This window comes from Lepidochelys kempii, chromosome 1 (genome assembly GCF_965140265.1).
Source record: "Lepidochelys kempii isolate rLepKem1 chromosome 1, rLepKem1.hap2, whole genome shotgun sequence".
Classification (NCBI taxonomy): Eukaryota; Metazoa; Chordata; order Testudines; family Cheloniidae; genus Lepidochelys; species Lepidochelys kempii.
This window is the reverse complement of record NC_133256.1, coordinates 250,017,915-250,044,686: the sequence shown is the minus strand read 5'-3', so window position 1 is coordinate 250,044,686 and position 26,772 is coordinate 250,017,915. Positions and strand designations below refer to the sequence as shown.

Sequence of the window (26,772 nt, the reverse complement as noted above, 5' to 3'; positions counted from 1 at the left end):
GTTAGGTCATCTCTGTAAAATAGGTAAAAAGAAACCTTACTGTTTGGTTAAAATTTATTTGGAGATTATGATGGCAATACAAAAAGAAATCATTTACAATCTATACTGCTAATTTCAAAGCACTTATCTCACATAGCATAGACTAAAAAATATTCTAGATCAGTTTTTACCAATTGTAACCTGTGCAAAGCTATTAAACCCTCAGTTTTGTTTTTTCTTGAAAAAATCCTTTACATTTGACTTTTAATAAAGATTGATGTAGTAGTTTGATAAAAATCAACAGGTATAAGACCTGAAAAATCAGGAATAAAATTTTCTCATTCACTCAAACATAATTCAGTTTACCTGCAAAAGTCTCAGCTTCTAAACAGAGAGCAAGCATTTGTTTTGGTGCTGGATGTATGCAAGTCGGGATTTGGCTCCTACTGAAGAAGTGCTGATCCTTCTTCTCAGTCATCACGTCATCTTTGTAGGTACAAGCAAACTGGGACCTGATTAAGGGTTGCTTCATCTATGACGGGTGAATTGACATTACATTTAATTTTTTAATGTTTGTTTAGAAAATTATTTTAAACTTCTTTATTATTGGTAAAGTAAAAAGTCTTGGGTATCATTATTTCCACCTCCCTCCCACCCTCTCAGTTTTAATTTAAAAGGTAAAATTAATCAAAATTTACCTAAAATATTCTTAAAATATTCTTACAACACAACCAATATACCAAATTTAAATATTCTATTTAAATACACCAAATATACTAAATATTTAAATACTAATATACTATATTACTAAATATATACTAAATATTTAAATACACCAAATTTAAATATTCTGTTTACCTAAAATATTCTTAAAATATTTTACAACACAACGAATGTGAAATAAAGTGTTTATGATATTTTGTAATATATATAAACTAGTTCTAGAAAAATTTTATTTAACAGTAAATTGAGGCATTCTAAAATGAATATTTGTTTATTTTTGTTTTTGACTGGTCTCTTTTAGAAAGCTGCATATTTAAGCCTTTTAAAGCCTATCAGCCTAAGCCTCTCTGTAGGAGATTTTTCTTTAGCCCTGACATTTGGCAGCATCTATTTACCATTTTGAGCTGCTATAATAGCGAGTATTTACCTAGAGCCAAATCATCCCTTACACAGGCTATGAACAAGATGAGCCCACTATTTCCTTTGAAGTGTCAACAAGCAACTTTCATTAGAATAAGGCTCCCCATCAAAACAAACTACATAAAAGAGTAGAAAAAATGAAATCTCTAAAAAAGCACATACACCCCAAAGACAGAGACCAATAGCTATAGTCCAATATAAAATTTGAGTCAAATATACTAAAAATTGGTCTAACTGTAGAACACTCAATATTATTCTATCCCTTTCTTGTTAGATGAAAATTTCAAATTTTCAACTCCCTCCCAAAACCAAATAATTCCCATACCGAGTGCAAAAGGCAGGCCATATGATTTTCACAGATATACTGTCCAAGTCCCAAATGCATTAAAAGCATCTGCACAGCCTGAATTGTCAGAATTTTACAATACTAAAGAACACTATCATATCTACCTCTGTTGTATTTTTAGAGACAATTGATTTCCACCCCTAAGCTTCCAAAGCCAGAAACCCAACTGATTAGTTCAGACCAATCAGAAAGTACGGTTCAACAATAAAAAAAAAGAGAATAAAAGTTACATTATGGGCTGAATCTCCATAGTCAATGAGTCAAGGACTCCAGATCAAACTTGCTCAGTTTATATATAAAAATATGGTTTCCCCAGCTACCAGCACTACTAAATCAATCTGGGATTTGAAAAAAAAAAATATCAAGCTTTGTTCTTTCTGGACCATTTATCACCAATAATATAGATTCTGCGGACCAAATTTTGTTCTGAGTTCTAGCTGTAGAATTCAGCGGACTTCAAAGTGGCTGACAGGTATCAATAAGGGAGATAATTACTTTATAATGACAATATCCAACAACTCTACTGATAATATACAATTAGGGCTGTCATGCAATTAAAAAAATTAATTGTGATTAATTGCATTGTAAACAATAATAGAATACCATTTATGTAAATATTTTTGGATGTTTTCTACATTTTCTAATATATTGATTTCAATTACAACACAACATGTACAGTGCTCACTTTATATGTATTTTTGATTACAAATATTTGTAAGAAATAGTATTTTTCAAAAAGAAAAGGAGTACTTGTGGCACTTTAGAGACTAACCAATTTATTTGAGCATAAGCTTTCATGAGCTACAGCTCACTTCATTGGATGCATACTGTGGAAAGTACACAAGATCTTTTTATACACACAAAGCATGAAAAAATGGGTGTTTACCACTACAAAAGGTTTTCTCTCCCCCCACCCCACTCTCCTGCTGGTAATAGCTTATTTAAAGTGATCACTCTCCTTACAATGTGTATGATAATCAAGGTGGACCATTTGCCAGCACAAATCCAGGGTTTAACAAGAATGTCTGGGGGGGGTGGGTAGGAAAAAACAAGGGGAAATAGGTTACCTTGCATAATGACTTAGCCACTTCCAGTCTCTATTCAAGCCTAAGTTAATTGTATCCAATTTGCAAATGAATTCCAATTCAACAGTCTCTCACTGGAGTCTGAATTTGAAGTTTTTTTGTTGTAATATCGCAACTTTCATGTCTGTAATCGCGTGACCAGAGAGATTGAAGTGTTCTCCGACTGGTTTACGAATGTTATAATTCTTGACATCTGATTTGTGTCCATTTATTCTTTTACATAGAGACTGTCCAGTTTGACCAATGTACATGGCAGAGGGGCATTGCTGGCACATGATGGCATATATCACATTGGTGGATGTGCAGGTGAACGAGCCTCTGATAGTGTGGCTGATGTTATTAGGCCCTGTGATGGTGTCCTCTGAATAGATATGTGGGCACAGTTGGCAACGGGCTTTGTTGCAAGGATAGGTTCCTGGGTTAGTGGTTCTGTTGTGTGGTATATGGTTGCTGGCGAGTATTTGCTTCACGTTGGGGGGCTGTCTGAAGGCAAGGACTGGCCTGTCTCCCAAGATTTGAGAGAGTGTTGGGTCATCCTTCAGGATAGGTTGTAGATCCTTAATAATGCGTTGGAGGGGTTTTAGTTGGGGGCTGAAGGTGACGGCTAGTGGCGTTCTGTTATTTTCTTTGTTAGGCCTGTCTTGTAGTAGGTGACTTCTGGGAAATCTTCTGGCTCTACCAATCTGTTTCTTCACTTCCGCAGGTGGGTCCTGCATACCCCCCCACCCCGCCTCAGATGTTCTTGTTAAACCCTGGATTTGTGCTGGAAATGGCCCAACTTGATTATCATACACATTGTAAGGAGAGTGATCACTTTAGATAAGCGATTACCAGCAGGAGAGTGGGGTGGGGGGAGAGAAAACCTTTTGTAGTGGTAAACACCCATTTTTTCATGTTGTGTGTATAAAAAGATCTTCTATTCTTTCCACAGTATGCATCCGATGAAGTGAGCTGTAGCTCACGAAAGCTTATGCTCAAATAAATTGGTTAGTCTCTAAGGTGCCACAAGTACTCCTTTTCTTTTTCCGAATACAGACTAACACGGCTGTTACTCTGAAACCAGTATTTTTCAATTCTGCTTATACGAGTACTGTAATACAATCTCTATAATTGAAATTGAACTTACAAATGTACAATTATGTAAACAAAACAAAACAAAAACAAACACTGTATTCAAAACTAAAACAATGTAAAGTCCACTCAGTCCTAATTCTTGTTTAGTCAGTCACTCAGACAAACAAGTTTGTTTATATTTGCAGGAGATAATGCTGTCCATTTCTTGTTTACAATGTCACCTGAAAGTGAGAACAGGTGTTCACATGGCACTGTTGTACCCGGCGTTGCAAGATATTTACGTGCCAGATGCATTAAAGATTCATATGTCCCTTCATGCTTCAACCACCATTCCAAAGGATACACGTCCATGCTAATGGTTCTGCTCGATAACGATCCAAAGCAGAAATATATGGCAGAATGTGGGTAAAACAGAGCGGGGGACATACAATTCTCCCCCAAGGAGTTCAGTCACAAATTTAATTAATGCATTTTTTTTTTTAAACAAGCATCATCACATAGAAGCATGTCCTCTGGAATGGTGACTAAAGCATGAAGGGGCATACGAATGTTTAGCATGTCTAGCACGTAAATACCTTGCAATGCTGGCTACAAAAGTGCCATGCAAATGCCTGTTCTCATGTTCAGTTGACATTGTAAATAAGAAGCAGGCAGCAGTATCTCCCGTAAATGTAAACAAACTTGTTTGTGTTAGCAATTGGCTGAACAAGTAGTAAGGATTGTAGAAGTAGGATTGAGTGGCCTTGTAGGCTCTAAAGTTTTATATTGTTTTGGTTTTGAGTGCAGTTATGTAAAAACAATAAAAATCTACATTTGTAACTTATACTTTCATGATAAAGAGATTGCACTACAGTACTTGTATGAGGTGAATTGAAAAATACTATTTATCATTTTTACAGTGCAAATATTTGTACTCAAAAATATAATATAAAGTGAGCACTGTACACTTTGTATTCTCTGTTGTAACTGAAATCAATTGAAATTGGTTCCTGGCCAATGGGAGCTGTGGAGCTAGTCCTCGGGGCAGTGGCAGCGCACAGAGCCACCTGCCGCACCTCTGCCTAGGAGTAGCAGGAACCAGGTACCGCTTGCAGGGAGCCACCTGAGGTGAGCGCCCCCTGGATCTGGCACCCTGAGACCCCACCCGCCCTCCAACCCCCTGCCTTAAGCCCCCTCTCACACCCAAACTCCCTTCCAAAGCCTGTGCCTTGCACCCCCTCCCCTGCCCCAACCCTGCCCGCCCTCCTGTACCCAAACTCCCTCCCTCTTAGTTATCTGGAATTTTTCACTTACTGGCACCCCGCACTCCCCCAAAATGCCGGATAAAAAAAGCTTTTACTGTATTATTCTCACAGCAAAATGACTCACCAAGTATTCTACAATTGGTGAACAACATAGAAAAAGCATCCTGACTGGTTAATAACTTACAGCGGTTAATAATTAAATCACAGTGTTTTAATATCATGTGCTGCAAAGAGACAAAGGAGGCACATTAAAGAACCACTTGCGGCTTCCAAGCCTCAGTCTGAGTATCACTGGTTTAAGGATTCCAGCCTGGAGGACTCTTCCCCTCTTCGAAGCTAGGAGATGTTGTGTCCCATTTGGGCAGGGACAAAACCTCAAAGGCCTTGGCATTCATCTGGTCAAACACTGGTTATTAGGTTATCTAACACCACTAACTTTGATTCCTGAAGATGTGCAAAACCACCTAAGACAGAAATAACCATCACGTATTCTTAGAAAGCAACACAATAACCATCAACCATCCAGAGGGTCACATAATAGTCATAAAAATATTACAGATCTTTCCCATGTTCTTCATGATAATGTGGACGAGTTACAATTTGTGTAGAGCTGACTAAGATATTTCATCTGCATGACAGAACCAGTATATAGAACATCAAAGTAGTCAAAGAAACCACAAGGGTTTCTTTTTTTTTTTTTTTTTTTTAAACTTTCACAGGCCTCAGTGAGGCAAGTCAGCTCTGAAAGCTTATAAGAACATAGCGATTCAAATGTCATGGGGGATGTCCACTGAGATCGTTTCAAGCTTGGACACGTTAGGACTTCAACACTAAAGGCCTGACAAAAAGCCATTTGTCTATATACTACTTTGGGTCTCGGCTTTTGGTCTCAAGATCTAGTTCTCCTCTGCATTATACCCTGTGTAAGTCATTTCCAACTGTGCCGTATGCAAAACCCTAAATAAAATAATTGTCCACTTTCTCACACTGGTGCTACTGTTTCACACCCATTTTACACAAGTTTATATGACTACACAAGATGCAAGTCATGTTGAATCAAGCTTTAAGAGTTTCCTGAAGCATCTAAATGTGCCAGCTGGTCAGGGAATGGGTATTTACTAGCAATAATTATGGTATATTCAGAGTGCACCAAAAAAAAAAAAAAGGTTAACATATGCTGAAGGCAGAATACCAGCAAGAGCCCCGAGCTGAATTAAAGCAGAGATACTACAAGAGCTCAACAGCTTCTCGGGTCATTTGATTACACCAATCTTGGTTTACACTTTATTTATTTCTTAAAGACTTTAACCCTCACTGTTGCAAAGAGAGGTTTGAAAATGACACCCGATTATATTTGACACAGTGGTGAGTGCTTGAGTCTGCAGACAGCATGAAACAATAGTGCTTAGAGGTTTGAACTGCCCTTTTCATCTCAATGTGATATTAAGTCCCAAGATCCATTGAAGCAGATATACCCCAACAGCTGTACTACAGGGTAGATCTGCTGCCCACAGAGATGAGAGGGTCCTGCTGTGCTCCTGTGTGGAGGAAAGGGAGATCATACAGTTTCCCTTGCCTCGCTAGAAGAGGAGAGGGGTCCCCTGCCACTGCCACTCTCAAAGGGGGGTCAGGACAATGGGCTTGGATGCCTCATTTTGTGGTATGCCGAAGGCATATGTGGGGCCCTAAGGGCCAGGTTAGCATATGCTTTGACTTGGTCTTCTTGTACCTTTTAAAAAAAATGCACTTTATTTAGTTTATGATATGCCACTGAGAAACCCATATTTTCCCTTGTATTAATTGTTACTAATGTATGCCCTTCTATTTATTTCTAAAAAGTTAGATCTGATAATCTACTCCAGATCTCCCTCCAGCCTCTGCATACAGACAGAACTGCCAACACTTAGTAAAAATGCTCAGAGTGGTTTTTATACACTGGAATAGCATAATAGAATTTTTAAAAAAAGACTACATCAGTAACAACAAACACATGTTTTTATTTTCTGGCCAACCAATCAAGATAGCCTTTGGAGAAGGGGAGGGAGGGGGAAGGGAGAGAGAAAATCTTTTCCTCACCCTTTGTGGGGAAGGGGAGGTTGAAAGATTTAAAAAGGAAAGAAAGAGTGGCAAAATGTCATTTGCCTTGATCAAACCAAAATATCGCTTTATTCAACCATGAAAAATGTGCTGGCTATCTCTCAGGTAATAGCAAGTTTCTCTTGTCCCAAATCCATCAAAATCATTACCAATACACCATACCAGCCTTTGACTATCCCGCGTTTATTCACTATTGTTTTGAGAGCATTCAGTCTTAAATCACCACATCATTGGGATTTGTGGGTGCCTTGAGACTCACAGGATTTGGCCCTAGGAAAGCGGTTTAGGTGGTTCCTGGAATCACAAATACCATTCTCCCACGTAAGTAGGGTTTATCAGATTCTAATAGAAATTAATGGATAGCAAAAAAAAAAAAAGCTAGAATTATTCTTACTGCAGAATTTCTATTGCGTTAAAAAACAAGAAAAAAAGTGCATAGTGCTCCTCAGAGGTTGAAATCACTGAGCAAAGATGTTCCTCATAATTCTCCATTAAAAACAAACTAATTTTGTTTGGTGTAGTAGGTGAGAAGAGTATCTCAGACAGATAGCTTTTCCTTAGTCAAATGTTGAGTTTCTCTGCACAAGTGTATTGGATACACAGAAAATCTTGATAGCTTCCTGTTGATAGCTTTCCAAGTCTCTTTATTTGTACTGGAATCATAAATAGGCAAAACAATTCTCACTAGCAACAGCTCTTGGAGAACTAAACAACTAAGAATAATATCCAGCTTCATACATTGCTGTCAAGTCATTTTATATAGACATAATCAAGTCACATGAGAAAGGCAGATTGAAATTCTCTGCTTTGTAGAGCTTTTTCCTTGGAAGAATTTCCATACACAGTAAAATTATAATGAACTTCAAACTTGACAAGGTTTGGTAGAGTCCTTTAGCCACAATTTTTTTTTAAAACTGAAATTAGTGTTAGGTTCCTAGTTGGAAGAAAAGAGTACCTCATATAGGAAAGGTTGTCTCCGGTTATATTAAGAAGCGAAATAAGCCAAACTACTGGAAATTCACTACAGTTGTTGTGGGCTAAATGTGCTAACAATGAAAAAACAGTTATACCCCTTCTCGTAACTGTTGTTCTTCGAGATGTGTTGTTCATGTCCATTCCAATTAGGCGTGTACGCGTGCACATGCACGGCAGCCGGAAGATTTTTCCCATAGCAACATCCGTTGGGTCAGCCTGGGTGCCCCCTTGGAGTCACTCCTTCATTGTGCTCAATATAGAGTCCTGTTGACCCACCATCCGCTCAGTTCCTTCTTGCCTGCTACTCTGACAGAGGGGTAGGAGAGCGGGTATTGGAATGGACATGAAGAAAAAACTGTTCCTCACCCTCTCGTAACTGTTCTTCGAGATGTGTTGTTCAAGTGCTTGTTCATGTCCATTCCAAATCAGGTAACTCCCAAGCCTAAATTCTGGAGGCGGGGTCAGAGTTATGCACTGATTGGAGCATTGCTCTACTGAAGGCCACATAGTCTCTGGCCTGCTGGGTAATCACATAATGTGCAGTGAAAGTATATATGGAGGACCACGTTGCTGCTCTGCATGCTTCCTGGGTGGGAACTTGTGCCAGAAATGCTGCTGAAGAAGCCTGCACCCTGGTGGAGTGCGCCATGAGCGGAGGGGCAGGTACTCCTACCAGGGTGTAGCACTCCCGGACACAGGATGTGATCCATGACGAAATTTGTTGGGGAGGAGACTGGAAGACCTTTCATCTGCCACAGCCACAAACAGTTGAATGGACTTTCAGAACAGTTTCATTCTCTCGATGTAGAGGGCTAGCGCTCTGCAGACATCCAATGAGTGAAGCCTCTGCTCCCTGTCACTTGAATGTGGCTTAGGATAGAACACATGGAGGAAGATGTCCTGGTTGATGTGAAATTGGGAAACAACCTTCGGGAGGAAAGCTGGATGTGGCCTGAGCTGAACCTTGTCCTTAAAGAACACGGTATAAGGAGGCTCCGATGTTAGGGCCTTGAGCTCAGACACCCTCCTTGCTGAGGTTATTGCGAACAGAAACACCACCTTGTACAAGAGATAGAGAAGGGAACATGTCGCCAGTGGTTCAAAGGGCAGCCCCGTCACTCTGGAAAGGACCACATGGAGGTCCCAGGCAGGGACCGGCTGTCAGACATGCGGATATAGCCTGTCGAGACCCTTCAGGAAACAGCTGGCCACAGGGTTGGCAAAGACTGACCGGCCCTCTGCGCCTGGATGGAAGGCAGAGATTGCGGCCAAGTGAACCCTTACTGATGACATGCACAGTCCCTGCTGCTTGAGGTGGAGAAGGTAATCCAGTATGACTACTGGTATAGAGGCGAGCGTCAAGGATGAATGATGCTGCGCCGACCAGATTGAGAATCTCTTCCACTTGGCAAGGTAGGTAGCCCTGGTGGAGGGTTTCCTACTGCCAAGGAGGACTTATCTAACCGAGTCCAAACAGGAGAGTTCCAAGTTTGGGTGCTGGAGACGGCCGTGATCCTCAGTTACTAAGTCCGGGAGGAGCAGCATGGTGACTGGAGCTTCCACAGATATTTCCAGGAAAGATGTGTCCCAGTGGGACGACTGAGGACCGGTGAAGGGGACCCCTGGACCGACTACCTGCGGGTCGAGCCACCACTGGAGAGAGTTGACGACCTGGTGAGGTAGAGTCACAACCCTGTCCAAACTGTTCCAAGCCGCCCGATACACCAAGGCTAGCCACGACTGGAGCAGCTGGAGTCTGAGCCTGACATGTTGCACCACATATGTACAAGAGGCAATGTGTCCTAGAAGTTTCAGGCAATTCCTTGCTGTGGTGGTGGGAAACTGAGACTTCGAAAGATGTTGCCCAGGGCCAGAAACCGCACTTCTGAGAGATATGCCTGTGTGGAGTCCAGTATCACCCCTATGAACTCTATCCACTGAACCAGGGACAGAGTCAATTTCCCCACATTGAGGAGAAGGCCCAGTTTGCCAAACATCATTCTTATGAAGTTGACTTGTGCCTCCACTTGAGATCTGGAGTGACCCTTGAGGAGACAGTCAAGGTATGGAAACACCTGTTCCTGACTGTGCAGGAACGCGGCCACAACTGCCATGCACTTGGTAAACACCCGAGGTGCCGCTGACAGGCCAAACAGGAGGACTGTGAACTGACAGTGGTTGTTGTTCACCACAAACCTGAAGTATCTTCTGTGGGACAGAATGATTGCAATACAAAAATACACGTCCTTCAAATTGAGGGTGGCATACCAGTCCCCTGGATCCAAGGAAGGGATGATGGAGGCCAAGGAGACAATGCAGAACTTGAGTTTCCTTTATGAATCTGTTGAGCTTCCGCAGGTCTAGGATGGGCCTGAGCCCATCCTTGGCTTTCGGTATTAGAAAATACTGTGAATAGAAGCCCTTGCCCTTCTGCTCCTGAGGAACAACTTCCACTGCCCCCAGCAATAGCAGCGAGTGCACCTCCTGTACAAGGAGATGCTCGTGAGAGTGATCCCAGAAGAGGGACGGATAAGGGGGGTGGAAGGGTTGGAGGGCACAGAATTGGATGCAGTATCCCCTCTCTGGACCATTGGGTTCTCTGCATGGTAATGTGATGCAGGACCACAGGGCAGAAAGGGGATAGTTGGGACAAACAGGTAACGTAGGTTGGATCCAGTCCTTGCACTGTTACACCATCCTTGACTGCCCCTTCAAAAGGCCTGTTTCGGGCCTGAAGGTGGCTTGGATTGGCCAGAGCCCTGGCCTGAGGACAAGTACAGCCTTTTTCTGCCACTCCTATTCCTCCTCCTTGAACCGTCCTGTCGGTTCTGTTTTTGGAAGAACCGTGGCAGAGGTTGCAGCCTGAAGTGTCTCCGCTGCATGCTGAGGGTGTGAAGGCCCAAGGATTTGAGGGTGGCTCTGGAGTCCTTCAGACTGTGAAGCCTTTTATCCATCTTTTTGGAAAACAGAGTCACACACTCAAAGGTAAGGCCCTGTATTATCTGTTGCATCTTGTAAGGAAGGCCAGAGACCTGGAGCCAGGCGCCTCTTCTCATGGCCACTCCTGTTGCCATCACCCCTGTGGCCACATCAGCTCCGTCCAGCGCCGCCTGCAGGGAAGCTCAGAAAATGAGCTTACCATTGTCGATGAAGGCTGAGAATTCGGCATGGGAGTCTTGCAGCAGCAGCTCTGCAAATTTTGCCATTGCCCCGCATGTATTATAGCGGTACCTGCTGACAATGGCCTGCTGATTTGAACTGCAACCCACCTGAAGAGTAGACCTGCCTCCCAAAAAGGTCGAGTCTTTTCGCCTCCCAATTCTTAGGGGAGGGTCCCTGGTAATCTTGCCGCAAGCACTGATTGGCAGTGTCCACAACAAGGGAATCAGGTGGCGGGTACGAGTACAGAGGCTCGTAGCCCCTAGATGGCATAAAATAGCGCCCTTCATTGTGCTTTAGCTCTGGGGGTCAACGAGGATGGCATCTGCCATAAAGTTTTGGTCGTGTCTGATATGGGGTCTCGCAGTCGTTGGCCCTTTAGACTTGTCTGGAGAAGAACGATCCCTCTCCAGCTTCTTTTTCTTCTGAGGCTCTGGTGATTGAGACCGGTGCCTACCCGCCAAATGGACTCGGAAGGAGCCATGACAGTGCCGAGTGTCTCACACAGAGTCCTTTCTTGGCACCGGTTCCTGGGATGATGGCACCGGGGCACTCTGCACCAAGAAGGAGGTGCTGGGCATGAGATCCCCTGAACCCAGGTCTGAACAGGGGCACAGAGCTGCCTCCATAAGCAGAACTTTGAGCCACTGCTACTTCTCTTTCAAAGCTCTGGAGTGAAACTCACGGCAGATTCTGCAACAGTCCTTTTGGTGACCCTCACCTAGACAGCTTAAACATGAGGTGTGTGGGTCACTTTTTGGCATGTGCTTGGCGCAGACCTCACGCTTTTTGGTGCCATGAGGACCGCGGCATACCATGGCTCCAGGGAGGATCCCCAACACACTCTAAACTAATTATAAAACTACTACTACTACTAACTACAGAAGAACTATAAAAACAAACAAAATGGACAGAGGCATGACATGTTCCAGTAGATCCCGCAAGCCACTGCTGCATCACACAGTGAGCACAGGGTCTGGAGGATGACCACTGCAGACAGAGTGGAGAAGGACAGAGTAGAGAGGGGAAAGGTGCAGGAAAAGGATAGGGAGATGCACCAGGACATAATGGGGCTTCTCAGACAGCAAACGAAGAGGCTGCAGACTTTGGTAGACCTTCAGGTTCAACAATCCTGTGCTCACCTGCCTCTGCAGCCTACTGAGAATCAATATCAGGACCTCCCTAAACACCCTCCCCACTCCAACATTCCATATGGCATCAGTGGTTGCTGCACTACCCTTACCACTCCACCCTGGGGGGCATTAAAGACAGTAACAGCTTCACATACACTGACCTGTGAAAGCCACAGTTTTGTATGTGTAACTGAAATGGTCATGAATGTTTATTCCCCTTTGTAAGTTCTGTTCTCTTAATTTATTAAGCTTTAAATGTATTTGTTTTTAAAATTGCCCAGGGGTATTTCTGCATAGATTTTGTTAAAGAATAAAATTCTATTAATTGGAACATAAATTAATTTTTATTAGTTCACAATATATGCTGGCTTGTGCTCAGCAGTTTTAACAGTGCCCGATACTGCACGGTGTCACACAACTCATAATATTCATGAGCAAAATTAACAGGTGCATTAACAATGTTATGTTCCTACATATACAGCAATCACCACACAATTCATACCAGGCTGCAAAAGAGCAGGGCCTGGTAGAGGATACTACAACACAAACACACTTCTCTGTCACACTATTAAAATGGTCTTTCAAAGCGTCCCTGAGCCTGATAGCTCAGTGTTGAGCTCTTAATAGCTTTGTATCTGGCTGTTCAAATTCAGCAGACAGCTGCTCCACCTTCACCCTCTGCCTTGGCTGAAACTTTCTCCTTTGCTTTTCAGAAATTATGCAGGTCACAGCAGGCAGCAGTAGCCATTGGGATATTTTTCTCACTGAGGTCCAATCTTGTGAGTAAACAACAGCACCCCTTCAAATAACCAAAGGCATATTCAGCTGCCATTCTGCACCTGCTAAGCCAGTAGTTGAAGCGTTTGGTGCTGTCAAGGTAGCTGGTGTACAGCTTTCATAAGCAAGGGGGAGCAAGGAATAGGTTGGGTCGCCCACCATCACTATTGGCATTTCAACATTGCCAGTGGTAATCTGCCAGTCAGGAAAGAAGTAACTTAATCTGACTCAAGTTTGTAGTATAGACATGACCTCAGCCTCAAACCAAATAGGTTCCCTAAAAATCCTTCCACAAGGCAATGATTCCCCTGCTGTCCTCCTTTCTTTGAGGATGTGATCAGAGAGGAATTGGAGAAAACTGACAAAGGTATATTCAGTAACAGACAGGACCTTTGACTCCACAAGCTGCAAGAACCAAAAAATGCTATTACTGAAGTCCCAAAGGTTGATGCTGCAGTGGCAAACCTTAGCTGAGGATACGGATATCCCTTCAAAAGGGGAATTCTTCCATAAATACCCAACAGACAGGAAAGTGGAAGCTCCCCTCAGAAAGAATTTCAAAGCTTCCTCATCTACCCCCAGAGCATCCCTCGCTGTAACATGCTTTACAAGAGCTACAGGGTCCTTGCTGGAGGACACTAGGGCCCTGAAAGACAGTAACCACCCTGGCTCCAGTGCCATACTTAAGAAACTTTCCCTAGCAACAGCATTCGTGGCTGATGCCACAATGGATGCAATGAGATTTTCTGCCAGAGCCAAAGCATCCAGTTCACCAGCCACGAGGTACATATGGCTACAACCCTGGAAGGTAGATGCTTTCCAAAATAGGGCAAAAAATGGACTCCAAAAAAGTTCTGTGCTTATCTCAGTTCACAGGATCTCTCCTCTGAGGAGAAAAATAAGGTAAAATGGCAGCAGAAAATGCTGCAAAAATCTAAGCTGTCCCTTTCCACTCCACAGAATGCTGTCAGAAGGGAGTACAAACCTGTTTTCAGGCAGAGACACTCCTTTTCTCCATCTTCCTCATAAAAGTAACAGAGAAAGGACAGCAGATATACCAATGGAAAGTTTTGGAACTGAGGCTTCGTTGGAAAGACCCGAGGTGGTTCTGCAGCCCAGCAAACCACATTATGACAATAAGCGAATGTTCTTCCATACAGAACTGAATCTAGGAGATAGAATCTTCCATTTCTCAGAGGAATGGTCCACACTGACCACAGACAAGTGGGCAAGGGAGATGGTCAGCCAGGGATACTCACTTGAGCTGCAAGCTCCATCCCATCCCTTCTTCCAGTCTCCCATCTCTAGCAAAACTGCAAAGCGTGAACTGGTCTGGAATGGGACCTCTGATCTCTTGGACTTGGGAGCAATAGAATGAGTTCCCTCAAAAGAAAGGTTCTCAGGATTCCACTCCACCATCTTGATCATCCAGGAACCAAAAGGGGAGTCAGAGCCATCCTCAAGCTCAGAAGGTTCAATAAGTGGATGAATAAAATTAAATTTTAGATGGAGACCCTAGCCTTTACGGTGTCATTCCTGTCTCAAGGAGACCTCCTGACTTCAGTGGATTTGGCAGATGCTTATCTCCACATTCCCATATGAATACGCCACTGCAGATCATTACTAGTACAAAACACTCATTTGGTCTCTCCTCAGCCCCCGGGTTCTTTATAAAGATACTGGCAGTGACATTGACCAGACTCAGGTCATAAGGTATGCACCTACAACTCTTTCTGGACAATATCCTGATCAGAGCCCTACCCCAAGCTGCAGCTCACAAAGACATGATTCAGACTCTGGATCTCCTACAAGTGCATGGTTTTGTAATAAACATTAAGAAAAGTTTTTTGATTCCTTCGACAAGTTAACTCACCTGGGAGTGGACAAAAACCCCTCAGTGGCAAAAATCTACCCATCACTTGACAGAGTCTAGAAGAGCCAGGATCTCATATCCATACTGCACACATGCAACAGGCCAACCATAGCTCAAAGTCTTCAGCTATTGAGCCCCATCGTGTCGTGCATAGGGATCACTTCATGGGCAAGGCCACACCTCAGGTGCCACCATACTTTCAGGAGGAAGGTACAGGACTTCTCCTCCGTGCTCAGGATAGATCAGGTGCTCAATTCTCTAAGCCGGTGAATAGTCCCAGTAAATATCCTCAAGGGCCTCCCCATATGCCTTCACAATCTGGAAGAAGAGATGGTGGCTCAGTAACCTGGGTGATTACAGAGATATCATAGAACTGGAAGGAACCTCGAGAGGTCATCTAGTCCAGTCCCCTGCACTCATGGCAGGACTAAGTATTATCTAGACGATTCCTGACAGCTGTTTGTCTAACCTGATCTTAAAAATCTCCAATGATGGAGATTCTACAACCTTCCTAGGCAATTTATTCCAGTGCTTAAACACCCTGACAGTTAGGAAGTTTTTCCCAATGTTCAACCTAAACCTCCCTTGCTGCAATTTAAGCCCATTGCTTCTTGTCCTATCCTCAGAGGTTAAGAAGAACAATTCTTCACCCTCCTCCTTGTAACAACCTTTTATGTACTTGAAAACTGTTATCGTGTCCCTCTCAGTCTTCTCTTTTCCAGACTAAACAAACCCAATTTTTTCAATATTCCCTTAGAGGTCATGTTTTCTAGACCTTTAATCATCTTTTGTTGCTCATCTCTGGACTTTCTTCAGTTTGTCCACATCTGTCCTGAAATGTGGCGCCCAGAACTGGACACAATACTCCAACTGAGGCCTAATCAGCGTGGAGTAGAGCGGAAGAATTACTTCTCATGTCTTGCTTACAACACTCCTGCTAATACAACCCAGAATGATGTTCGTTTTTTTTGCAACAGTGTTGTACTGTTGACTCATATTTAGCTTATGGTCCTCTATGACCCCCAGATCCTTTTCCGCAGTACTGCTTCCTAGGCAGTCATTTCCCATTTTGTATGTGTGCAACTGATTGTTCCTTCATAAATGGAGTACTTTGCATTTGTCCTTACTGAATTTCATCCTGTTTACTTCAGACCATTTCTCCAGTTTGTCCAGATCATTTTGAATTTTAATCCTGTCTTCCAGAGCACTTGCAACCCCTCCCAGCTTGGTATTGTCTGCAAACTTTATAAGTGTACTCTCTATGCCATTATCTAAATCACTGATAAAGATATTGAACAGAAACGGACCCAGAAGTGATCCCTGCGGTCCAGCGCAGTCTGAGGGATGTGCTGGCTGCCGTTTCCCACAGCCCCCATTGGCCTGGAACAGCAAACCACAGCCAGTGGGAGTTGTGATTGGCCGAACCTGTGACGCGGCAGGTAAACAAACTGGCCCAGCCCGCCAGGGGGCTCACCCTGGCAGGCCGCGTGCCAAAGGTTGCCCATCCCTGTTATAGTAGCTCCATCTAGATTGTATTTCCCTAGTTTGTTTTTGAGAAGGTCATGCGAGACAGTATCAAAAGCTTTAGTAAAGTCAAGATATACCGTGTCTACTGCTTCCCCCCCATTCACAAGGCTTGTTACCCTATCATCTCTCCTTCTGAAGCAAGCTTTTAGGACTGAAGCACTGCTTACAATGCTAACTTTATTGCAACATATTTAATTTTAGCTAATATCCCTGTTAACACATGGGCATAGTCACTACAACTAATAACAGAAAATTGAGTTGCCCTTTAGAAATTATATATATATTATATCCTCCATATTACAATCAGTGGTTGAAGGGACGGGGATAGGAGAAGAAGAACGATAGTATTCTAAAACAAGCATTACTTGGCTAACCTCTTGTCACCTATATCCAATGTTTCTATTCCTACCAGATTTAACTAGACGTTAGAAGCTGACAGGGTAACTGCCTTCCATGAAAATTATCATAGAAGAAATATCTGAAGTTGTTTTAGAAGGAGTCATCATACAATTATCTTAGCGGAAAAATAAACAGATTTATGGGACAGGATTTGGGTGGATCACTCCCTGTAGTGTCCTCTCCACTTTGCCTGACTTCATTTCTACTTGAAGAAATCTGCCTGAGCCCCTATATAGACAGTCCATCAGAGTTCATGTCAAGAATAAGGACTACCACAGATCACTCTCAAAAGGTACCTAAACTTTCATTCCATGTTTATTCTGCCTCTGGTAAAATCTCAACCACAGATTTACATGATGTGTGATCCGCAAATAGAAAATGAGGCTTTTCTTCAATGAAAGAAGAAATCCACTATGAATCTATTAAAAGAATTCATCCAAGAACCAAACCCAATCCAAAAAGCATCATACAAAATTATGAACCTTTCACTCTGACCACTAAGTAAAAAACTACAGGTAAGTTTGTGCGACTAAAGAGAAAAGCTTGGCTTCTCAAAAAGCAGCCTTCTTAGCCAAAGGAAATAGAGGCAAGAGTAGCCCGAGGAAGAGGTGAGCAGTCTTCTAGTAAGGCTGCCTGTGGGCCTAAGTCTTTGTAGCGCCTAACTGCTAGAAGTCAGATTTTGACCACCTTACTCATACTGATGAGCAGATATACGTACAAACAATCCCACTGAAGTCAGGGAAAATAAGGTAGGCACAATCCAGCCCAAAGAGTGGAGCACCTAAACGTTTCTAAGCGACACAGCTGCATGATTAAATGTACCTCAAGAATAGGGCTGAATGAATCCTCTTTCCCACCTGGCAAAACTTCTCAGATCTTTCAAACTAAACATGAACTTTGAGAATGTTTAGATATTTGATCTGCCTCCTTATCTTTTTTCCAGAGGAAGATGCAGGAGATCCTTACCAGCTCTCGCAAGTCTGGTAGAGAGGATGAGCTAAAGCATACTTTCTCCTCTTCCTTCAAGGAGTCAAGAATAAAAGGCATATTTCCTCACTAGATCTCCTTTGGAGGAATGTTTGGTCTTTTTGTACCGCCTCCAATGACTCTTCAGGAATGGGATGTGCTAACATTTCTGCGTCTTCCGCCCCTCTGCAGCTATGGGACTAACATGCCCCAAAACATACTGCATTATTTCTTATGCTTTCACTTACACTTAGCTAACTCATTCAGCTGAAATTTGGCACAATGGAAACTCTCCACAGATTTTTACACTAAAAATCACAAATCCACAATAACTTAGTTGCTTTGTCCACCATCTATAGGTTTTTTTTTAAACTACACACACAACTCACACACTTTGCTCCAGGTTTCAAATTTACAAATCTGCAGTTCTATTCATAACTGCCTATAGAAATGCTTTGGTAAACAACTGCTCTGGAGGATACATTTCTTTACAGGTTTCAGAGTAGCAGCCGTGTTAGTCTGTATTCACAAAAAGAAAAGGAGTACTTGTGGCACCTTAGAGACTAACCAATTTATTTGAGCATAAGCTTTCGTGAACTACAGCTCACTTCATCAGATGCATTCAGTGGAGAGACTAACAAATTTATTTGAGTATAAGCTTTTGTGAACTACAGATCACTTCATCATTGGATGCGTTCAGTGGTATTTTCCACTGAATGCATCCGCTGAAGTGAGCTGTAAGCTCACGAAAGCTTATGCTCAAATAAATTTGTTAGTCTCTAAGGTGCCACAAGTACTCCTTTACATTTCTTTACAAAAATTAGTACATGCAAGTGTTCCACCTTTCATTTACCAGATTTTCTTAGAGATCTCTATTACACAGTACTACATTAAAGCTCAGTAGGGAATTTTAGTTCACACCAGCAGGGTCTACATGGACCAATTAATGCACACCATGTCAGCGAACTTTAGAAATCACACTCCTGTACTTTGTATTACTGCTCTGTATAGACAAGCCCATAGACAGATGCTTTTCAGTGCAATAGAATACTTTAGACCAACTGGGGAGAAAACCAATTTTCACATCTTAAAAAGCTCCTGAGGAAAAGCATTAATGAAAGAACAACTCCTAAGTAATTACTGACTTATTTGAAATATGTATAAAAAACTCTTCTTAGCAATGGCTCTAATATTTAATTGTTAAAAAGAAATGCTTAGTACATGATGAGATAGAAGAGTAAATTTTACTTTAAATAAACCCCGATATATTCTGTGCCAATTGTCTGCAGCTACACTAGATGCTGGTCCTGTAACTATGAAATATCAATGTAAAGAGGCCATATACAGTTTAAAAATAGTAGTAGCGATCTACTGTATTATAAGATGCCAATTTGTTTGCCTTTCACCCCTAAAATAAAGAGACTTGATTGTAGGTAATCTTTAGCCAACAAACTTACATTTGTCTGAACATTTTGCCTTATAATTTATGCTTCGTAAGTAGACTCTGCAATTAAATGCAATTAAAAAGTCTTCAATCTGGATATAATTAAACTAATTTGAGCCACATGAATCTTTATTTTTTTTTTAAAAAAAGGAAAATATTCTTAGAAGTATTAGGCACTAATCTTTGCTTAGCACTGCAGGAATGAGGGAGCCATAAAGGAAATAGTTATGGCTTTCTGGATCCTAGGGGAAACTAGAGGTTGGTTTTGCCTCCAGAGTAGTTACATAGTCTTTCCCATTCCCTTAGCTCCTGCAAAAAAGGCAGTCAATCTTGTGCTATAAAAATAAGTTGGGTGGGAATCACAGCACCACCACAAGGAGCATAGGCAAGAATGGGTAGAACCATAGCTATGCCTCCTCCCCAATGTGCTCCTGCCATTGGAGTGGTGTCTGTAAGCACCCTAGTCAAGGTTGTAAAGATTGCTGCTGCTACATGTGCCTTTTACCACCCCACAAATATTTCTGTCTGGCCACATTCTTCAGAATGTCTATGGGAACTGCTATGGCCACGATGATTCTCTACATTTCTTTTTGGTGTGGCAGTGGCTTTCAAAGTCATAAAAGTCTGCTACCAAGTAATCATCCTCTGCAGCACTAAGGCTAATTTTGATTGCCCCATAAAGCATCCTTTACCTAAGAATCAAAAAAGCTAATATACTATTGTTTATATTATTTTTCTTTTCTTACCCTGCTGAAAAAGTGAATATGTTTTAGTAATCAAGAATCAGCTTCCAGAGTCACATTTTTGGTAAGTTCTGTGATGGAAGCCTGACTCCTATGCATCTCTTTCAGGAGACTAAAAGGTTTTTTGAATATTAAGGATAATTATTTTTAACTAAATAAATACCCTGGACTTTCTGATATTGAACGCAATTGATCATTGACCCAGTCTTGAACTCTTCATTCAGGCAAAAGAGCTCCTATTGATTTCAATAGGCCCTACAATGTACTTTAACATATTTTCACATTTTGATGGATCAAACCAGAGTTTAATTTATCACTAACAAGCAGACCAAAATCATTGTTATCTGGTTTATTTTTCAGAGGACACATTTTTGGAATCTGTTTTAGGCTTAATTTCACTCTTTAGTTTACCATGATTGTTCCTTCATTTATTTGATAGCTAAACCTATTTATATGAAACAAGAATATATTCAGGATACACAGACATACTTCAAGTCTGATGGTTTCCTTTATTTTAGTTCCACAAGGAATTGTACTGAAAACCCAATACATCTACCTGGGGTTCAGACCCCTGATAACATTATGTCACAAAGGACTACACGCACTAGGCTACACCCTGTGAATAACTAAACATTGCCCCAACATGCCAAGTTAATTCATTTTGGTGCTAGGAGGGGGTGATAGTTTTTTTTCTTCCCCACACACACCAAATATATATTGTGTAAACATTATTCCCCATTTATGGAAAGTTACTTTTAGTTATGCTAGTCTACTGTTTGGTCTTATTGCTAAATAAGTACATTTTACCACAAATTGATAATATAGTCTTTCCTCATCTATTAAAATTGATCTAATTTATTTCCTCATCTATTGCTAGAACCCATCTGCTGGAACTAGAGGCCAACTTTCATTTAGCTCCCAACAACCACATGCAAGGGATTAATGCTGGCATAGTCCCAACAAAGACTACATTTTGCACTTCTGCTAAAAAAAGCATTCATGGAGCTGTCAGTGCTGTTGAAGACATTCTCCTAAATGATGTTTCTAACAATACCTAACTCACTATTATAAAGTAAGATTTCTGTCTGAACAACACAACAAGATATAGAATTTAAGTTTTTAATTTTAAGTATTTAAGTTTCTCGTTCAGAGAGTTCTTGCTTTGTAACAGGATTTTGGAAATTAGAAACATAAGAAGATGCCCATAAAATTATACTGAAAAATTCCATTATTGCTCTTTTACAGAACCCAATTTAGCAGGAATGCAAAATTAAGAGTTAAAGAGCATGTGTTCGTAGTCATTTTTGCTTTTATTATACTTTAAATTACACAGACTATGAAAATATATAGATTAATTCAACATGCCTCCATTCATTAGGATAGCTTGTCCACAACCAAGTTTTTAAGCCTCTTTTTCCTACAAACTTTTCTGTTTTCATTTATCATGTCACTCTTCTAGTCAGGCTTATGTCTGTATTGCTCCCTCTTTAAGGGGATATAACTAATGTAATCACCAATATGCTTCTCCATTTATGGATTACACACACACACACACACAATTTATTTATTTCACTCTCACACACAGAAATAGAGAGAGAGAGAGAGAGAGACTGGATGCATAACGCAAGTATTGTATTACATTCATACAATATATATTATAATATATAAAATAACCATACGACACCTTAATTTTTCTTTCACCAACAGATGTTTTAATTCGTTGTCTGAGAGGTTTTGGAGAAGACCTAGTGGATTGTGCTGGAGATCTACATTAAAAAAAAGAAGAAAAGAAAAGAAAAAAAAAGATCAATTCTTAACTAAATTACACTTCAGCATTTTGTAACAAAAATTCCTATGCTTAAAGGCTCCTCAGAAACAGGGGGAATGGAGGAATCCAAGCTTCTGTTCCTCTATCCTTTCTCCTGCCCCTCTCCCACACCTCCCCACCCCGAAAAAAAACCTGTTTGCATGTGAGGTACTGATGGGAAGTACAATAAAATTTCTGACTTAAGGTTTCAGCAACCGGCATATGCTGTTAGGGTTTAAGTTTAATCACAAAGTTGTGATTCTGCAGGCGCATCATTGTTACTTGTGGCATTGGCAGTGCTATAACAAGTTTCTTCCCATGATTGTCTTCAAAGGCTTCTGGTCAGTCTCCACAGTAACTCACACACTCACACTCTCTTTGATGGAAGTTCTCACAGACAGACAGACAATTACACTTCTATTTTTCAGTTTGTGCATAGTTTATTTCCATGGACACAAGACTTGGATGCATACACAAGTGGTTTTGCTTCTTACAGTAACAAAATCTGTTCTTTGCTTGGAAATATACACCTAATGGTTACCTCTTTATCATCACTGTCAGCCAATGTGCCTGCACTGACAAGTAGTGATTTCATTTCAGCAGAGACCAAACCTTTCTACATGTTCCCTTGAAGATCGGACTCTCTTTAAGACGCTTTTAGCTGTGCCAAGACTTCTGCAAGGTGAGGTACAAATTTGGCAATAATTTTGGCAATTCAGTAGCTTCTCTAGCTCAGTGAGCTAGTTCCTTCAACAACGCCTACAAAAAGTGGATCTTCAGGATATTAGTAGTATTGCAGACCAGTTTAGGAAGGTGTGACAGGGTGTAACTCACCACTCCAGCGCCTCCTGCTGGCTGTCACGGGGATTAGTTCTTTTTGCCAGTGCGCCCTCTTCTGGTGATGCCTCACTGCCATCACTTCTGCTCTGGGACCCACGTCACTCCCAGGACTGTGGCGTCCTCTTCAGTAACATAGCCCTCCGGGCATGTTACGCTCTGGGTTCCCCACTTTTGGAGGCTCTGCAATATCTGTCCAGCCACTTTCCTCAGTGGCAACTGCAATACAGAGTTCCGCCACTTCCCCAGAGACAACTGGAGAAGGGGGGGACCCAGGCCCGCCCATTACTCCGGGTCCCGGCCCAGGGACCCTGTAGATGGTGGCCACTTATTGCGTCCCCTCCGACTCCTCTTTAGATCTCCCTGGGCCACTTCCCCGAGGCCCCAGCACCCTCTTTGCCCTTGCCTGAGGGCCTCAGCCTGCAGAACTCTGCAGCCTGCCAGGAGCTGCCTTTAACTCCCCGGGTCTCTGCCTGCAGTCCTGCTCTGTCCAGGGTGCTTGCTGCCTTCAGCCTGCAAGGCAGCCAGTCTTCCTCCCTCCTCAAGCTCCAGGGAGTGACTGAAGCTGCTCTGCAGCTCTTCTTATATGGGCCAGCATGGCCCCAACTGGCTGCTCCTTGCAGCCTCCCAAGGGCTCTATTAACCCCTTAAAGCCCAGTGTGGGGCAGGCACCCCATCACAGAAAGGCATTTGATGAGTAGGGGGCAACATGCTAGAAAGCACAGAAACAGTTATGGGAGAAGTAGACAAATGGAATACCAAAGATGGCATCCTTGACGGAATGAAGGGGATGGGAGTAGCAACATAACTTTGACAATAGAAAACTGGGAGAAGAAAAATTACGTAGGACCTTGAAAGCTTATCAGTGAGGCAGGGAGGCCAGAGAAGAAATTGTGTGCATTTTCTTAATAAATTATGGAAATGTTTAGCCTAAATTCATTCCAAATTTACCCAAAAAATCACAGATAGTAGCTCTAACTAGATCAGTCTCCTTATTTTGATATTATCTTCAATGCATTTTCTCAGGTGGCTAAAAAAGAAAAGCTGAAACTGCTATTGGAAACACGGCACGTAACCCCTTTCTGCCATCAATAAGGCTTCACAATAATTACAACCACCCCTTATTTTTCTTAAGTATTTGCACTCCAAGAATATATACGTACAAGAAATTGTTTCAATATAGTCTCCAATGGAGAGCAGCAGGGATCCATACAATAAGGGAAGGATGAAACATCTTCTGTCAGAGTTGCAGTATATATAGAAGAGACTGATTCAGTGAGAAAAATCTCACTTTGTCTGGAAAATTCTAAAATGTTTTTGATGATTTGTTGTTAATGTTGGTACTTTCAGTGCCAAAAGATAGAGATGCCAGTGACAAAACACTATCAATATCAGACAAAGGAGACTGTAACCACTTCTTACCAGTAGCTCTGTGGAAGGTTTTTTTTCATTTTCAACTTCTTGCCAAGTTTTAGAATGAAAAGAAAGCTCTGGAACCATCCAATCTAACAATTTAAACTGAAAGCTCTGTCAAGGCCAACACAGAGGTATAGGGGAGGGACAAAGAGAAATTATCTGAATCTCTCAAAGTTTCATACATGAAACATGTCAGTTTTCTCTTCCAACCTTGGCCCTAAAAATAAACACAGTTTTCTGGAAAGTGGTCAGATCCCCGGCACAGCTGACCACAAAGTTTAAACAGATTTTTGGGACCATTCAATATAAAAAAAAATAATGAAATCTCTGGACACAACAAATACATTTGTTAAAATTCAGAAAAAATACTTAGAACTGATAGTAAAATTGAGAATTTTAAATTAACAAATAAGATTGGGGGGAGGGATAGCTCAGTGGTTTAAGCATTGGCCTGCTAAACCCAGGGTTGTGAGTTCAATCCTTGAGGGGGGCATTTAGGGGTATGAGGCAAAAATCTGTTGGATGATTTAATTGGGGATTGGTCCTGCTTTAAACAGGGGGTTGGACTAGATGATCTCCTGAGGTCCCTTCCAACCCTGATATTCTAGGATTCTATGGCAAACTATAGTAAGGTTTAATATTTCCTATGTTTCTACCTGTGACCAACCTGCATTGCAAATTTATTGGTAGAGATATAGATTATCACTTTCCTCAAAAATACCATATTCTGCTACATTTCACCGCGTAGGTAAAAACATTTTTAAAACATAAGAACTTACAAACAGTATTATACCCCAGAAGTTACTGTACTTAGGTGGAAGATGAAGTGATCCCTTACCTATCACACAATGTTCAGAGTTTTATTGTTTGTAAAGCAATTGAGAACCTCAGAATAAAGGTGCTACAGAAGTACAAATTGTTAAGAGATTTTAGAGTCTGAAGGGAGGAAAGAAAACAAGGAAATAAAAGTGATTTCCTGTATTTTAGCAAAAAGAATCCGTCAGTTTTAAGTAAAAGTAAGAAACTTTTCATAAGTTTATGAAAAGAGTGGTAGATTTTAGAGTGGTAGATTCACTTTTGTGAATAAGTTGCTAGTGTTAAAATTATGTTTTTTGAGCTATGAACACAGTATTCTCAAATGAAGTGAAAATTAGATATACTGAGTAAACAAAAAAACTGGAAACTAAAAAGTTGACAGCAAATTGACAATACATCTCTTAGTTTGCTACTAAGTAATTTGCTTTGTATAAGCAAGAACATTATTCTTGTTCTGCAGACCATTTATTACAGGGGTTTGTTTTATTTTATAGATTTACTAGTACTCACCTAAAGAGTGTTAAGACAGAGGTGATTCCAAATGGAGTTACATTTTCATCACCATATAATAGTTCTGCTTTGTTTTTGGTAGGAAGATTGGCAGCTTCTTCATCCAAAAGAGCTAATAAGGCCTTTACAGTTTCTCTGCCACAGTAGGCAGTGCCATGGTTTATGGCATGTAATTTTGGCTGAAAGTAAATAGAAATTATTCCATCTAAGTAAATATTAATAGGAACATACAATAATGCTACAATGCATCAAATCAACCAACAAGGAATCCATCTTCAACAGCAGCCAGGTGCTTCAGAAGAAGGTGCAAGAAATCCCCCACAGACAATTATGGAATAACCTACCCAAAAGGGAATTTTCTTCCTAACCAACACGCAATTAGTGATATTTAGCTAATTGCTAGATGGAAGCATGAGCGTAATAAGATATACAGCTAAATATCGGAGTCTGAGCAATGACACTGCACTACAGAAGTTAGGTGGGAAGAAAATGAACAGTTCCCCATCACGTATTCTTGAGAGCTATGGGGCACACAGATGCATTCTGGGACAGTCTAACACCAATCCCTTTTACCAAGTAACCAACTCTTTTCCACAAACCTGACCAGAGGTGTGTTAGGTACAACAGCCTCCAGATTAGCATAAAATAGATCCCTCAGGATCTTCCACAATAATGGAGAAGTTCTCAAAGAAAATCTAAATATGGAAATGCTCAGTGCTGCTCTCAGCAGCAGAGACGTAGAACTTCATAACCACTGTGGTACTGCAAAAATTGCAGGTTTGCTATAAAAAAAATAGAAAGTAAAAAAAAAAAGTAACAATCCTGTTCAGAAGTTTAGGGCTTGTTTTTTAAATGTACAGTAGGGTATTTTTAAAACCACAGGTTTTCTTGTTTACATGTTAAAAAAAAACACACTGCAGTTTAAATTTGTTCTAAAAAGATAGTATAAGTAGCAACAGAGTTTATAGAATCAGTTAACTAATCTTAAACAATGTCCTTGAATAAATCAAATTCTATTCTTTTATCTACCTGATTACACCAGTTAGTGTATGTATCTTCCAAGAACTATCGCAAAATATATGTCAGACATTTACTATAAGTTAACAACTAGTGAATAGAAATAGCAACTACAGCTATGGTTGGCACCTAAAATTAGAACAGAATTGTCTATTTCAGTTCCATTTAACTTCCCTAAAATTTTATTCTGAGCCAATGCAGCCATTACATTACCACATAATGACTTTTGTGCAATATCATATTGTGTCATGGCACAACTGTTTTACTGTGAAAACTGCAAAAAAAGAGCAGTCTCAACTATAACTATGCACACAGACTAAAAAAAAAAAGCTTCACTACAAATTAAGGCATTCAAACTTAAATGGAAAAAGCAGCCACATGCAAGCATCATTTCTCTGATGCTTG

The 26,772-nt window shown here is 41.2% G+C and overlaps 1 protein-coding gene across 17 annotated transcripts in view; it reads right to left on the bottom strand.

The window, feature by feature from the left end:
* The window catches only part of PARPBP (PARP1 binding protein), a 151,547-nt gene that overhangs the window by 5,226 nt on the left and 119,549 nt on the right, over positions 1–26,772 (bottom strand). For 13 of the 17 annotated variants that reach the window (XR_012156117.1, XR_012156118.1, XM_073323342.1 and 10 more), the window contains 3 exons: positions 25,351–25,529; positions 21,649–21,730; positions 346–511 (listed from right to left, as the gene is read on the bottom strand). Coding sequence is in view for 14 of the 17 variants with exons in the window: in XM_073323342.1 (XP_073179443.1) it covers positions 346–511; positions 21,649–21,730; positions 25,351–25,529 (427 nt within the window). In the remaining 3 variants the exon portion in view is untranslated. Of the gene's footprint in view, positions 1–345; positions 512–14,837; positions 15,204–21,648; positions 21,731–25,350; positions 25,530–26,772 lie in introns of those variants that run through there. The other 4 variants (XM_073323360.1, XM_073323350.1, XR_012156131.1 and 1 more) reach the window with 4 other exon arrangements.